This window comes from Macaca fascicularis, chromosome 3 (assembly GCF_037993035.2).
Source record: "Macaca fascicularis isolate 582-1 chromosome 3, T2T-MFA8v1.1".
Classification (NCBI taxonomy): domain Eukaryota; kingdom Metazoa; phylum Chordata; class Mammalia; order Primates; family Cercopithecidae; genus Macaca; species Macaca fascicularis.
In genome coordinates, this window is record NC_088377.1 from 3,024,284 (window position 1) to 3,040,431 (window position 16,148).

General features: G+C 45.2%; 1 protein-coding gene across 9 annotated transcripts in view; it reads right to left on the reverse strand.

The window, feature by feature from the left end:
- Positions 1 to 16,148, reverse strand: part of TRAPPC10 (trafficking protein particle complex subunit 10) — a 99,626-nt gene that overhangs the window by 55,483 nt on the left and 27,995 nt on the right. For 8 of the 9 annotated variants that reach the window (XR_012431933.1, XR_012431932.1, XM_045389370.2 and 5 more), the window contains exon 4: positions 3,060 to 3,256. The exons of the other annotated variant lie outside the window; for it this stretch is intronic. Coding sequence is in view for 5 of the 8 variants with exons in the window: in XM_045389370.2 (XP_045245305.2) it covers positions 3,060 to 3,256 (197 nt within the window). In the remaining 3 variants the exon portion in view is untranslated. The remainder of the gene's footprint in view (positions 1 to 3,059; positions 3,257 to 16,148) is intronic. 9 annotated transcript variants of the gene reach the window in all.

A 16,148-nucleotide genomic window follows, 5' to 3' on the forward strand; every position in this document is an offset into this window, starting at 1 on the left:
GCACACTTCCCTCCCTCAAAGACAAAGAGGCCAGAGCCGCTCCCTCCAAAGGTCCCCCAGAGGACTAACATGTATTTATCCACAGTAGGAGCTTGCTGGAACCTATGAGCTTGGTAGTTTATCCTTCAGGCATTCTCAAGGATTATAATTACCCACATTTATTCCCGACCCGACGTGAATTCTCCTGTGCACCTACAGGGGTGAATGGAAACAGAAACTAAACAAGTGCCAACCACCAAAACAGTAACCGTTTCCAGAGATCAATCAGATACACAGTCATGATATGTCCCATCTCTAGTAGATCCTGTTCTACATCACCATCCATTTTTTTTAAGTAAAAAAGAACTATGCTTCAGAAGTTCACATCAAGCCTAAGTTGTTAACTCAGAAAAGGAGAGCCCAAAACAAACGAATGAAGTCAGGGATGGTGGGGCCAAGTTGGAGAGAGGCGCAATCCCCCAAGGCACACAGACTGCAGGGGCTGGAGGCACATGTAGAACAAGGGGCTCCCGGCTGCAGCCTCAGCAAGTCACCACGACGGCTACGGCCATCACAAGTCACACTGCTGATCACAAGTCAACCCTTGTCTCTACCAGCCTCGTAGCAAAAGCCCGAAAAATGCGCAAAATCTGTTGCCAAGCTATTTTCCTTCAGGAAGGTATCCTGAAATAATTAAGGATGTTCACAACATTTGAGCTAGAAAAGGTGTTCACAATATTGCTGTTTATAACAATAAGCAATAACCTAAGCCCAGCAGCAGAATGTATAAATAACTTATGGCACATTAATACTACGGAATATTATCCACTCACTAACACCGAGAGTCTGGAAATACATTTGTTTGTGGAAAATCTTTACCATATATTGAGTGAAAAAAGCAAGTATAAACAACACACAACGTTATATTAACTTAAAATACACACACGTATTATGCATGCATAAAGAAAAAAAGTCTGAGAAGATACATACCAAAATGCTAAGAGTTAATATGCATTTTCTTTTTGCTCATTACCTTTTTCTAATAATTCTACAATGAGCATGTAGTGTGCATAATCAAAATTAAACACCAGTCTAATGTTAAAAAAACAGTAAGCCACTTAAGGGTCAAGTGTTACAATATTTTCAAAGGCCAGAAATTATACTGGGTGATAAAACAATTGTCAAAAAAAAAGTAAAAAAACAAAACAATTGTCAATACAGACTCTATTAAATTCAAATTTATGAAAATCTCACCAAACTCTTTACATTTTAAAAAAAATAGATTTGTTAAGAAGTGGCTTTGCAAATTAATAAAAACCAAATGGTAGAAGGTATATTTAAACCTACTGAAGACGAAATGTTGAAAATTTTAGTAAATTACATTTAATGTACAAAAAACAGTCATTAAAAAGCAAGTTAGTTTTAAATAGGCTCAGTAAAAAACATATTATTGGAAATTAAAGATTATAAATGCAGACTTAAAAGTAATCAATAGGTACTTTGAAAAATTATACAATTTGAACATTTCACAAGGTAAGACTAATAGACCTCATTAACACTAACATGTTTACTTAATATAATCCCAAATAAATGTGATTTCTTTTGTGATATTAAGAAAAACCTCCAAGGCCACTTGGTTTTGATTCCTAGCGCTGCCTCAGTGGTCTCCCCGTCAGCGTGACCCACACTCCCGTTAGGCTACAGAACACACTGCTCCTCCTGCCAGGCTTCATAGCTGTCTACTCTCTTTTTCAGAACAAAAAATGTCAGTACTTGAACCACATAGAGGGCACGGACATTCAATCACGTAGCATCTTCTTAAATGCTAAGCTGATTCCTTTTGATTAACTAATTTATAAGTAACACACGTTACAAAGAAGTTTCCGTAAGCCCAAATTGAATGAAACTTCTCTAAGATAAACCATAAGCTCAACTACCTAATTACTTAATTCAAACCATTAAAAAAGCAAGTCTGAACATTACTGTGTATCCAGTATTGTGTGGAACATGAAAAAGGCACCCACCCTAGTTCCTCCCGCTGAAGAACTACCACGGAGGCCTGGAGAGTCACATGACAGAATAGTGCGGGGCCCCGTCTGTTTGGGGCTACAGGCTGCACTCGCACCACCTGCCCCTGCTCCTCCTCCCTTACCCCCCGCACCGCGCATCCTTTATTTCTCAGCCCATACCCCCGTGCATCCTTTATTTCTCAGCCCATACCCCCCGCGCATCCTTTATTTCTCAGTCCATACCCCCCGCGCATCCTTTATTTCTCAGCCCATCTCTGCTTTCTCAGTGAGCCTCCGTTGGCCCCAGAGAAGGCCAGGTGCCCGGCTGTAGGCTCTCGTAGTAGTCTGGAGTCCTCCATCTGAACCCTTGCCACCATAAGCATGGTGACCATGGCTATAACGACCTGCTGGACCAGGGCAGGGTCCAGGTTCGCTGCTGAATCCCCAGGCCCTGGTGAGTTCTAGTGTAAACTATGAGATAAAGACCATCAATTACAGAGGAGTTAACATGCTGACTGGCTCAGCTGGCTACGGCATCACTGAAGAGAAAGGGAGCGACCTACCCCAGGAGAGAGAGCAGGGCAAGGCGGAGAAAGCCCATAAAATCTATTAACCGCCAAAGTTTCAGGATTCCCTTTCACAGTTTCTGAAGGGGTTAGGTCAGCATTTTACAACTTAGGAACGTTCTTAGGAACTTCTCAGTAGGTGTTAAGGTAAAGAAAGAAACACAGGTGCCATCATTTCAAAAAAAAAAACCTTTAAGGACCTCTGTTCTAGAGAAGAACTGCAAGAGTTACTGCTGTCAGTCTTCAGAAAGGACCCACCAAGAGGCCTCCCAGGACCATGGGTCCAAGACCCGCTCTCCCAGGCGGCACACTCGGAGATGGCTGCTTAGAGTTCTTTGCCTGCCTGAACAGGAACTCCACAAGGACAGGCACCAGGTCTCCTTGACAGCACCCCATGGACGCTCACTCGAGATTGCTGAGTAAATAGTTATTACTACCCAGGAAGCCAGCAATCCGTATCATGTCAAGTATTAACCAAATGAGGTAAAATTAAAGATACACTTACCTGTCACTCTGTTTATTACAAAAATCATTTCTTATTTTGTCCACAATAGAGGTTCGGGGAAGGATGTTGGTTTTATTTTTTTTCTTGGCATCATTTTCAACTATCACTATTAACCAGTCCACAGAGCTATGAGCCTTCAGAACATTCTGCCACTTGGTGAGGTCATCTTTCACTGTAGCTTTATACACTTCAGTATCCTAAAAACAAACAAGTCACTGTGAAAGCAGGTTAACTAATGCCCTTTAGTTTATACAGCAAAATATGCCTCATAACAGCCTGCAATGGCCGCAATGTTTTGAAGCGTCGGGACAGGCTCAGGACTTAAATGGAATAAAAAGCCCAGTGGCCCAGCAAGCCTGCAGGCGAGCTCTGTCGGACTCAGTGCCACACACGGCCACGCACGATCCCCACTTCTCACAACCCCAAGGGCTGTGAGCGTCCCAATGATCCAGATGAAGAGACTGAGAGTCAGAGGGGTGAGTGAGCTGCCCACAGCAATACCATCTGTTAGGCAAGCTAGGGCTTTAAAACTCAGGTCCACTGTGGCCACCAGCTCTGGACCCAAGCACTACATGACTGCCATCCTGCTGTGGGCCACGCCTTGGTCTCACGGCAAGAGTCATGGCACAGCCCAGACTGCCCACGGGAACCCCAGGCCAGCCTCCCGCCAGCTTCTAACACAGCCTCTGAGCTCTGTACCCCAGGAACCACCCCAACCGGAAGTCTGCGAAGGCCATGTCAGAGGCAAGCAGCTACAGCTGTGAGGTCCCAGACAGAAGGCGACCCGCAGCTTCCGCAATGTTGCTCTACTCCCCGACAGGCAGCAGGGAGCCGCGCCACCCCAGAAATCAATCCTGCTTCTCAAGCAGATGCCCAAGCACGAGCCTGCCAGAGAAAGGGCCCTTCCCACATACATGCCAAGGCCTTCAGCTTGGTTCTCTTCCATAAAGAACCACGAAAACCCTTTGCCTGGTATCCCTTCTCCTTGCCCTTCTATTCCATAAATCTGCTCACAAGAGTCCAATTGCATTTAGATTTAGAAAATCTAAAACCAAGATACTTAATTCATTTCCAAGTTAGGCACTGAAAATATCTGCAAACAGTAACTCACAGCTACCATCTAAATCGCTACTTCCTCCTCTTTTGCTAGTTCCTCACTGTCCTGCCATAATTCCTCTGGACTTTCAAGTCACTCTTGAATAACACGCAGAGAGAAGCCAATCAGAGTATCCACAAGTGAGTTAAATCTTAAATCCTGGCTGGGCACAGTGGCTCACACCTGTAATCCTAGCACTTTGGGAGGCCAAGGTGGGCGGACTGCCTGAGCTCAGGAGTTCAAGACCAGCCTGGGCAACACGGTGAAACCCTGTCTCTACTAAAAATGGGAAGATTAGCAGGGCGTGGCAGTGTGCACCTGTAGTCCCAGCTACTCAGGAGGCTGAGGCAGGGGTATCGCTTGAATGGGGAGGCAAAGGTTGTAGTGAGCTGAGATTGCACCACTGCACTGCAGCCTGGGCGACAAAGAGAGACTCCATCTCCAAAAAAAATCTTAAATCCTAAATTCTGTATCCAGCCTCTCTTTTGGTTTAATTAACTAAATAGAAAGTTAAAAAGGCAGTACTTCTCATTTGTATCCTGATTTTAAAACCTGCTACGTCCTGATTTAAATTACAAATATTGTACAATCTGAAAAGATCTTTTACTTTGAAAACTGAGGTTAAAACCATCTGGTAAACTCAATTTTCTGCAAATAAATATCCGACAGTAACTTAATTATCTAGTGCACATTTTACATAGCACGGCAGCTCCTGGGACTTGAAGCACAGATTTTACAGCACTGGTGAACTGCTCTGCTGGAAGCCCCAAAGCGCCATGCCTGGAGAAAAACCAAAGGCTAGGAGGGACCAGAGCCCGTGACTGCCAAGAAGAGACACACAGCACCTGGCTGCCCCCATCCACACGTCACAGGTGAGCCATCCACTCTCTGCCCCTCACAAGGCCACCAGGAGCCCTTTACCTGGACTCCTCCCCACCCCCACCCAAGAAGGAGTCCTGGCTCCAGGTTGTTCACACCGGGCAGGGGCTGCCACATCCCGAGGGGACACTAGAGCAGATCTGCTCAGTCAATTTGCAGGAACTCTCCAGAAGAAAGCTCACAGAGCACGAGGCAGGACAGAGAGAGTACAGAGAAGTTCCACATAATTCTGGGGCAAATGGGTTGGCAAGATCCAGCCTATCACTCATCCCAGTGAGCAAATAAAACGACGCGATAAAAACAACTCTGTGACTCTGAAGAGGACCAGTGGAGCCAGTGAAGCTAAGGGTCTTTAAAGAAAACAAAGTCCAAGTATGGCCAAATAGTGAAACCCCGTCTCTACTAAAAATACAAAAACAGCCATGCGTGGTGGCGGGCACCTACGGTTCCAGCTACCCAGGAGGCTGAGGCAGGAGAACTGTTTGAAAATGGGAGGTGGAGGTTGCAGTGAGCCCAGATCATGCCACTGCACTCCAGCCTGGGCAACAGGGCGAGACTCTATCTCAAAAAAAAAAAAAAAAGAAGAAAACAAAGTCACTACAGGAAAACCCATGAGCAGTGCAGGGGACACATGCAGGACCCAAGAGCCAAGCCAGAGGGGAAGGCTCCAGCTCCACGACAGAGGCAGCAGCCAGGGGCAGGGCATCAGGGCCACGGGGGGCAAGCACAGCAGGCCGCCCCAGGTACCAGAGCTCAGCAGTGAGGAGGGCGTCCAGGTGGCAGAAGAGGGAAGTACAGAACAAGATGTGAGCCCCAAGTGAGATGATGAAGGATTCTGGGGCTGGCACAGGGGAATAAGGGTATAAGGGTACAAGGGGCCAAGCAGGGCACAAAGGGCATCCCCCAGACAGGGATGCCCTCACAAGGGTACTGCAGATCAAGTGAGGTGAGGAGGAAGTCTGTGCCAGGCAAGTGCGGGAACGGGCATCCACCTGCTGGGAGTAGAGCAGCAGTGACAGAAGGATGGTCATTCACAGAGGGATTACTCCCATCAGAAACACAGAGGAGAACCAGCACCCAGCTCCTCCATGTGAAAAAGGGAGTTACAAACACAGATGGGAGGAAACCAGTATCACCCTTGCAGTGCTGGACTCGAATGGGCTCACGTGTGTACACGTATGTATGTACATACACAAGCAGCTACCCACGAAATACAAATGTAAACGTGTGCGCGTACACGTGTGGGCATACACACGTGTTCTCTAGCCATGCCGAGAGCTCACCAGCAAAGCTCTCCCCTAGCTCCAGGTCCTGACTTCTTTTTTTTTTTTTTTTTTTTTTTTTTTTTTGAGACGGAGTCTGTCTCGCTCTGTCGCCCAGGCTGGAGTGCAGTGGCCGGATCTCAGCTCACTGCAAGCTCCGCCTCCCGGGTTCACGCCATTCTCCTGCCTCAGCCTCCCGAGTAGCTGGGACTACAGGCGCCCGCCACCTCGCCCGGCTAGTTTTTTGTAGTTTTAGTAGAGACGGGGTTTCACTGTGTTCACCAGGATGGTCTCGATCTCCTGACCTCGTGATCCACCCGTCTCGGCCTCCCAAAGTGCTGGGATTACAGGCTTGAGCCACCGCGCCCGGCCGGTCCTGACTTCTAAATACAATTTCCCACTGGAAGGAGCCAGGGCTGAGCCCTGAGATGAAGCAAAAGGAGGGGATGAGCCCAAAGAGTACTCCAAGAATCAGTACATTCTCAGTACATCAGTACAGAAGCCAAATTCAGAACAATCTGCACATCAATGATATTAATTATTAATACGATAGTAATAGATTACACTCCATCAAAAACTAGAAATCAATGAGTGAACTACTTCTAGCCAAGATGAAGTGACAGGGACTGGATTTACACCACTGCCTAAACCAACCGGAAAAAAAAAAAAAAAAAAACAAGGTGGGCATGGTGGCTCACGCCTGTAATCCCAGCACTTTGGGAGGCTGAGGCAGGCAGATCACTTGAGATCAGGAGTTCGAGACCAGCTTGGCCAACATGGTGAAACCCCGTCTCTACTAAAAATGCAAAAATTAGCTGGGCATGGTAGTGTGCACCTGTAATCCCAGCTACTTGGGAGGCTGAGGCAGGAGAATTGCTTGAACCCAGGAGGTGGAGGCTGCCGTGAGCTGAGATCTCACTACTGCACTCCAGCCTGGGTGATAGAGCAAGATTCTGTCTCAAAAAACAAACAAACAAAAAAACACCAAAAACCAAGAAACATGAATCAATGGTTTTCAAGACCATGGACCCCAAGGAACAAAGGACAATGATTTCTCCCCTCAACCCCTGGAGATGGGAAACAAGCCCAGCAAGCCCCCCGGGTGCCGACCAGAGTGGGGGAGGGCAGGGGGTTACAGAGGGGAAGCTGGCAGACTCCCTGAGCTGAGGACACAGAGCCAAGGCCAGGGAGATCAAGACAGCTAGACTTCCTAGGACTGTGTTGGGAGAGGAGAGGGACACAATGAGTCCTGTAGATCGGCACAGGGCCCTCGAGTATTCCACAGGGAACTAACGAGTAAGTGCGTGCAGGAACCACCCATTGCCGGAACAGAACCCGCAGACACGATCAGAGGCACCCATGCTTGGCCGTCACACAGGGCAGGGAACAGGGCTGTCCCCATAGGCCAGTCTGGAAAACCAGAGGAACTCAAGACCATCTTGCCTCGGCTGTAAGGAATAATTTGTCCCGGACTGATCACTGCTCCAGACCTATCATATCATAAAGCTATATTCGAAAGAAAAAATCAATCAATAGAAATAGCCCCAGTAATGACACAGAAAGCAATTAAAAGAGTTACAGTAACTACTGTCACTTAGTTATTTCATATGTTGAAGAAGGTAGTGGACTGAAGTGAAGCAGACACATGGAAGATACTTAATTAAGAAAAAGACCCATATGGAACTTTTAGAGATGAAAACCTCAACATCTAAAATGAAAAATACACTAAGTGGAACAAGAGCCGATTAGACACTGCGGAAGAAAAGGTTAACATGAAGACAGAGCAGCAGCAATTACCCAAATGAAACACCAAGAAAAAGGGCTACTAAAAAATATCAACGGATTATCAGTGAGTTATGGTACTTCATGTAGCATTTATACACATATATATACATACGTACAAACATACATACATAGAATCCCCAGAAGAGGGAGCAACAGAAAAACAATCTGAGGAAACAATGACGAAAAATGTTCTACATCAGGCCACATGCGGTGGCTGATGCCTGTAATCCCAATTAGGCCACATGCAGTGGCTCATGCCTGTAATCCCAGCACTTTGGGATCACTTGAGGCCAGGAGTTCGAGAACAGCCTGGCCAACACAGCGAAACCCCATTTTTACTAAAAATACAAAAATCAGCCAGGTATGGTGGCACACACCCATACTTTGAGCTACATGGGAGGATGAGGCACAAGAATCGCTTGAACCCAGGAGGCAGAGGTTGTGGTGAGACAAGATGGAGTCACTGCACTCCAGCCTGGGTGACAGGGTAACACCCTATCTCAAAAAAAAAAAAAAAAAAAGAAAAGAAAAATGTTCTAAATTAGATCAAAACTATAAACCCCAGGCAGTCTGAATCACAGTGCGACGAAGGAGTAGGTGGTGGGATCTTGCCGTGGGTCTGATCAGTCCTTTCTCTGCCTTGCTTGCTTGAGCTTCAGCAGAATTCGAAATGGCTGGCAGCAAGGCGGGGAAGGACTCCAGAAAGGCCACGACAAAGGCGGTTTCCCGCTCGCAGAGCCGTCTTGCAGTTCCCAGTGGGCCGTATTCATCGACACCTGAAATCTAGGATGGCCGGTCATGGACGTGTGGGCACGACTGCCGCTGTGTACGATGCCGTCATGCTGGAGTACCTCGCCACAGAGGGGCCTGAACTGGCAGGAAATGCATCAAAAGACTTAAAGGTGGCTGGGCACGGTGGCTCATGCCTGTAATCCCAGCGCTTTGGGAGGCTAAGGCGGGAGGATCACCTGAGGTTGGGAGTTCAAGACCAGCCTGACCAATATGGAGAAACCCTGTGTCTACTAAAAATACAAAGTTAACCGGATGTGGTGGCACATGCCTATAATCCTAGCTACTCAGGAGGCTGAAGAAGGAGAATCGCTTGAACCTGGGAGGCGGAGGTTGCAGTGAGCCAAGATCGCAGCACTGCACTACAGCCTGGGCAACAAGAGGGAAACTCAATCTCAAAAAAAAAAAAAAACAGACTTAAAGGTAAAGTGTATTACCCCTCGTCACTTGCAAATTGCTATTCATGGAGATGAGGAATTGGATTCTCTTGTCAAGGCTACAATTGCTGGTGGTGGTCACTCACACACCCACAAATCTCTGACTGGGAAGAAAGGACAACAGCAGACTGTCTAAAGGATGCCTGGATTCCTTGTTTCTCAGGACTCTAAATACCAGCTGTCCAGTGTTGGTGATTCCAGTGGACTGTATCTCTGTGAAAAACACAATTTTACCTTTCTGCAATTCTATCTGAGAAAGTTAGAAGTTTAATCAGCTTTCTAACTAACCAAATTTCTGCATTCAAGTCTTAACCATATTTAAGTGTTACTGTGGCTTCAAACAAGCTATTGATTCTGAAGCAGTGGGTTTTGACTGAGTTGACTGTTTTTAAAAAACTGCTCGGATTTTAATTGTGATGCAGAAGTTATAGTAACAAACATCTAGTTTTGTACAGACATTATTTCCACTCTGGCAGATAAGCTCAATAAAGGTCATATCCACCCCCACAAAAAAGAAAAAATAAATAAATAAACCCTCAAACCCCAAGCACAAGAAATACAAAGAAATCTACACCAAAGCATACCGTAATCAAACTGTTAAAAACCAATATAAAGAAAAAAATCTTGGCCAGGCGTGGTGGCTCACGCCTGTAATCTCAGCACTTTGGGAGGCCGAGTTGGGTGAATCACGAGGTCAGGAGTTTGAGACCAGCCTGGCCAACACGGCTAAACCCCATCTCTACTGAAAATACAAAAAAAATTAGCTGGGCATGGGGGTGGGCACCTATAATCCCAGCTACTCAGGAGGCTGAGGCAGAAGAATCGCTTGAACCCAGGAGGCGGAGCTTGCAGTGAGCCGAGATCACGCCATTGCACTGCAGCCTGGGCAAGAGAATGAGATTCAGTCTCAAAAGAAAAAAAAAAAAGATTTTAAAGAAAAGGAAGAGACAGCGATGGAAATGGAAACTGGGTGGGTAAATATGCACAGTGGCTCACACCTGTAATCGCAGCATTTTAGGGAGTCCCAGGCTGGCGGCTCGCCTGTGGGTCAGGAGTTCGAGAACGGCCTGGCCAACGTGGCAGAAACCCCATCTCTACTAAAAATACAAAAAATTAGAGGGGCGTGGTGGCGGATGCCTGTAATCCCAGCCACTTGGGAGGCTGAGGCAGGAGAATCAATTGAACCCAAGAGGCAGAGGTTGCAGTGAGCTGAGATGGCACCACTGCACTCCAGCCTGGGCAACACAGCGAAACTCCGTCTCAAAAAAAAAAAAAAAAGACATTTTTCTATTTTAATCTCTCCAAGGCATAACTGACTGTTTAAGGCAAAAACAGTAACAATGTACTATGGGGTTTTAACACATATAGAAAATGTATGACAACAATAACAAAGGCTGGGAGGGAGAAAACAGAAGTCAATGATACAAAGCTCTTATACATCAAGTAATATAATTAATATTACTTGAAGGAAGAATTATGGTAAGTTACAGATGTACTCTATAAATCCTAAAGCACCTACTCAACATAACAAAGAGTTTTACTTTTAAATCTAAAATCCTAACTATTATCAACTTACTCCTTTTTTTAAATAGATGATAATCAAGATTTAGAATAAAGGCTCTCTATTAGAAAGTGATTTTAAGGAAAAAAAGTCTCATTCAAAATGGCCACAAAAGCTAAAGCTAACAATAAAAATGTAAAACTTTTATGAAAAATAAGGGCAGAAAAAAGTCATAAAGAATGGAGAAACATACATACCACATTCCCTGATTCAAGAAGACTCATGATTAAAATTATTCTCAAATGAGTAACTTATTCAAGGCAATCCCAATCAAAATGCCACCACCCTTCTCTTTTTCGACTGATATTCCAGTTATCTACTGCTATGTAACAGGCCACCCCAAGCTGTAGTGGTATAAAGCTTTCTTTTGCTCATGGACCTACAACCTCGAGAGGATTTGCTGGGGACCAAGGTCTCTGCTCCACCTGGTGTCAGCGGCATGTCGAGGCTGGAGCTAAAACACACAGCGGGACTCAGCTGGGGCAGGCTGAACACCTGGGGCAGGCAGAACACCTGCGAGTGGCCTTCCCACGGGGGCTGCTTGGTTTCCTCACAGCATGGCGGCTGGGATCTAAGAATAAGCATCCCGAGAGAATCCAGCAGAAGGCACGTTCTCTTTTATGACTTCCTCTTGAGTATCACAGTGTTGCTTCTGCCACAGTCAGAGGCCCACCCAGATTCAACTGGAGGAAACACAGGCCCAGCCTTTCAACAGAGGAAAGTCACTGTCACACAGAGAGGAGCATGCGGGATGGGTATGCTGCTGCAGCCATCTTCAGAAAATACATTTGGACACTCAACATGTGGAAGGGAAAATGTAGACAGCCACAAGGTTTATTTTAAAAGAAAGATATTGATACATATTATAAAAGTATAATAGGCCTGGAGTGGTGGCTTGGGCCTACAATCCCAGCACTTTGGGATGCCGAGGCGGGTGGATCACGAGGTCAGGAGTTTGAGACCAGCCTGGCCAATATGGTGAAATGCCGTCTCCACTAATAATATAAAAATTAGCTGGGGGTGGTGGGGGGCGCCTATAGTCCCAGCTACTCGGAAGACTGGGGCAGAAGAATCGCTTGAACCCCGGAGGTAAAGGCTGCAGTGAGCCAAGATCGAGCCACTGCACTCCAGCCTGGGAACAGGGCAAGACTCCATCTCAAAAAAAAAAAAAGCATAATAATTAAAAGTCTGATTCTAGCACAGGATAGACAATCATCAATAGAACCGAAGTGTCTAGAATATTGTGCATACAGGATGTGGGTGTAAAATAAAGGTGACATTCCCAGTAAGCGGAGAAAAGACACACTATTAGGAAATGGTGTTAGGCCAATCTGCTATGCATTCAGACAGAAAAATTAGACCCTCAACCCCCACAGCTCCTAACTATACACAAGTAATTTGAAGTTATACAGGTCTCAGTATAAGACATAAATTACAAAATTATTAAAAGAAAATACAGAAAATCAGTTCTCTTCAGACACACAAGGCCTCCCTAAGCAAGATACACTACCCAGAAGCCATTCTGTAAATGACATATGTCACTCCATAAAAATTGTAAGTTTTAAACACCTAAGCACCAAATAATACATCAACCACCTATACAAAACAGAAACTACAGGAGATGCAAGAGAAACAGAAACACACCACTAACAGAAGACTTTACCATACCACTGTCAGTTAAAGATAGGTCAAATGGACAAAATTTAACACTAACAGAAGACTTAACCAAACCACTGTCAGTTAAAGATAGGTCAAATGGACAAAATTTAAAATATAAATGACCTAAACAACACAAGCAGTAAGATAGGTCTTACGGACATTTAACATTACAATCTGGAAACAGAAAATACATTCTCAAACACACATGAAATGTCCAAAAACACTGATCATTCATTAGGTCACACAATAGTCAAATTCATAAAATTTTTAAAATAAGTTTTATAAAGCAAAAATATAAACACTTTCTGACCACAATGCAATAAAGCTAGAAATTTCTAAACAAAAAATTTTTTATCTCTTTTTTTTTCTGTAAACTAAAAAGCTTTCTGTTAAACAACTATTTAATGAAAGGGGAAATTCAAATCAAAAATAGAGAATTTCTGAAAAATAATGATAAAACAATAGGATATATTTAAAGTAGTAACCAGAGAAAAATTCCTAACTTTAAAGACCTATATCAATAAAAATTTAAGAATGAAAATAAGTGCATTTCAAACTCCCAAAAACTAGAAAATGAACAATGTAAACCATGAGAAAACAAAAAGAAGGAAATAATAAAAATGAAAGTAGAAACTGAGTAGAAAACAGACTAACGGTAAATCAGATGAATACGTTAAAATCCTGGTTCTCTGGAGGGGGTAAAAAAAAATAGAACTAGCTAATTTAATCAAGGAAGAAAGAGAGAAAGCACAAACATACAAAATAAGAAATAATGATGGGAGCCGGGCGCCGTGGTTCACGCCTGTAATCCCAGCACTTTGGGAGATCGCCTGAGGTCAGGAGTTGGAGACCAGCCTGGCCAACATGCTGAAACCACATCCCTACTAAAAATACAAAAATGAGCCGGGCGTGGTGGCGGGCACCTGTAACCTCAGCTACTGGGAGGCTGAGGTAGAAGAATCACTTGGACCTGGGAGGCAGAGGTTGCAGTGAGTCAAGAATACGCCACTGCACTCCAGCCTGGGTGACAGAGCGAGAGTCCGTCTCATAAAAATAATAATAAATAAATAATGATGGGAAAATAACTGCTGACAGCACGTTTTTAAAGTCTAAAAAGCTGGGCGTGATGGCTCACACCTATAATCCCAGAACTTTGAGAGGCTGAGGCAGGCAGATCACCTGAGGTCAGGAGTTTGAGACCAGCCTGACCAACACGGAGAAGCCCCGTCTCTAAACTACAAAATTAGCGGGGCGCGGTGGCGCGCCTGTAGTCCCAGCTGCTCGGGAGGCGAAGGCAGCAGAACCGCTTGAACCCAAAGGGCGGAGGTTGCCGTGAGCCAGGATCACACCACTGCACTCCAGCCTGAGCAAGCGGAGCGAAACTCCATCTCGGGGGAAAAAAAAAAAGTAAAGAAAGACCACTTCATACACCTCAATGAAAATAAATTTTACAACCTAATTGAAATACATAATTTCCAAGAAAATATAGTTTATCAAAATTAGCAAATGGCTGAAACAGACCAATTTTCATCAAAGATACAAAAACGTACCTGGCCCAGCTAGTTTCCCAAAATTCCATCAAACCTTACAGACCAAGCAGCTCCAGTGCTACATAAATTACTTCAGAAACAGAAAGTAAGTAAAAACTTCCAAATTCTTTTAATGAATTACGTAGAACATCAATACCTAAACCTCATAAAAAGAGCATAAAACAAAAGTTACCGACCAACCACTTGTGAATTATAGATGCAAAAACTCCTAAATAAAATTGAAGCAATAGACTCCAATACCACATTAAGAAAATAATACTATGACTAAGTGAGATTTATACCAGGAATGCAAATACAGTTCAGTATTGAACTACAGTGGCCAGGCGCAGTGGCTCACATCTGTAGTCCCATCACTTCAGGGGACTGAGGCTGGAGGATCACTTGGGGCCAGGAGTTTGAGATCAGCCTGGGCAATATGGTAAGATCCCACCTCTACTAAAAATACCAAAAAATAAAAAAATAAAAAAAGCCAGGCGTGGTCCCAGCTACTTGGGAGGCTGAGGTGGGAGGATGGCGTCAGCCTAGAGGGGCAGAGGTTGCAGTGAACCAAGATCACACCACTGCACTCCAGCCTGGGTGACACAGCAAGACCCTGCAAGGCACCATGGCTCACATCTGCAATCCCAGAGCTTTGGGAGGTGGAGGCAGGTGGATCCCTTGAACCTAGGAATTCAAGACCAGCCTGTCCAACATGGCAAAACCCTATCTCTACAAAAAATACAAAAAAATTAGCTGGGCATGGTGGCACATGCCTGTAATCTCAACTACTCAAGAGGCTGAGGTAGGAGAATCACTTGAGCCCAGGAGGTTGAGGCTGCAGTGACCTGAGTGACAGAACAAGACCCTGTCTTAAAAGAAGAGAGAGAATTTTTAAACATCTCTAATAAAGTGTAACACAGAAGTAGACTTGCACAAACGGAAAGGCAGCCCTTGCTCTTGAGTATGTCTCAACATGATCAAGATGTTAGTTCTGCATATGGGAATTTATAAACTTACTTTGATCACAACAAAAATGCCTAAATTAAACATGCAAGAGTAACTACGAAAACCCTGAAAAGGATGAAGCTGAGGGAGACGTTCATAAACACTATGATACATACTGTCCAAAAGGAAAAGTTTAGTTGCAAGCAAATTTGGAGCTGTTCTCAGTAGGCTTGTTCCTAGTTGTGGCGTGGGTGTAGCAATTCTGAAACTATCTTATGCACGTTGTAGCACTGAGCAAATACAGAAATGTGTTGATGTTGGTGAGAGTAGAAATAAATGAGAGGCAAGAAAGAGCCCTCCAGGTTATAAAATTGGACGCATCAGTATCAGTTCATGATTTCTTCTTTTTTTCTTTTGAGACAGTCTTACTACTCTCCCAGGCTACAGTGAAGTGGCGCGATCTCGGCTCACTGCAACCTCTACCTCCCGGGTTCAAGCAATTCTCCTGCTTCAGCCTCCTGAGTAGCTGGGACTACAGGCATGTGCCACCACACCCGGCTAATTTTTGTATTTTTAGTAGAGATGGGGTTTCACCATCTTGGCCAGGCTGGTCTCAAACTCCTGACCTTGTGATCCACCTGCCTTGGCCTCCCAAAGTGTGGGGATTACAAGCGTGAGCCACCGCGCCCGGCCCAGTTCATGATTTCTAAGGCACATCCCCATCAGCTCTGTCTGCTGAAAGGGTGGAGAAGCAGCAACGCCCCCACAGCAGCAAGCACACCTGCTGCCAGAGGAACCAGGGCTCTGTGGAGATGCGGCTGGTTCCAGCACAAGGGCGACGAGCTCCCAGAACCTAAAACATCTTGGTATGCCACAAATGATTAGAAAGTGCTCAAAAGAACACAGGTGCCAGTCTGAAGTGACTCTTGATGGCTAAATCTGGGACAACCTGAGCATCAGTAAAGGTGACTGACTCTTAACCACTGCCTGAATGGAAGGCCCTGCGGACGCTCCCCAGCCTAGGGGATGGGCTGACAGAGGTGGGTAGAAAGGTCAGCACCCTTAGTCAAGACTGGCTCAGGAAAGAACTGCCACTGGGTAAGGGCGGGACACTCAGGTGGTCTCACAGCGGCTCCCCAGAGGTAGA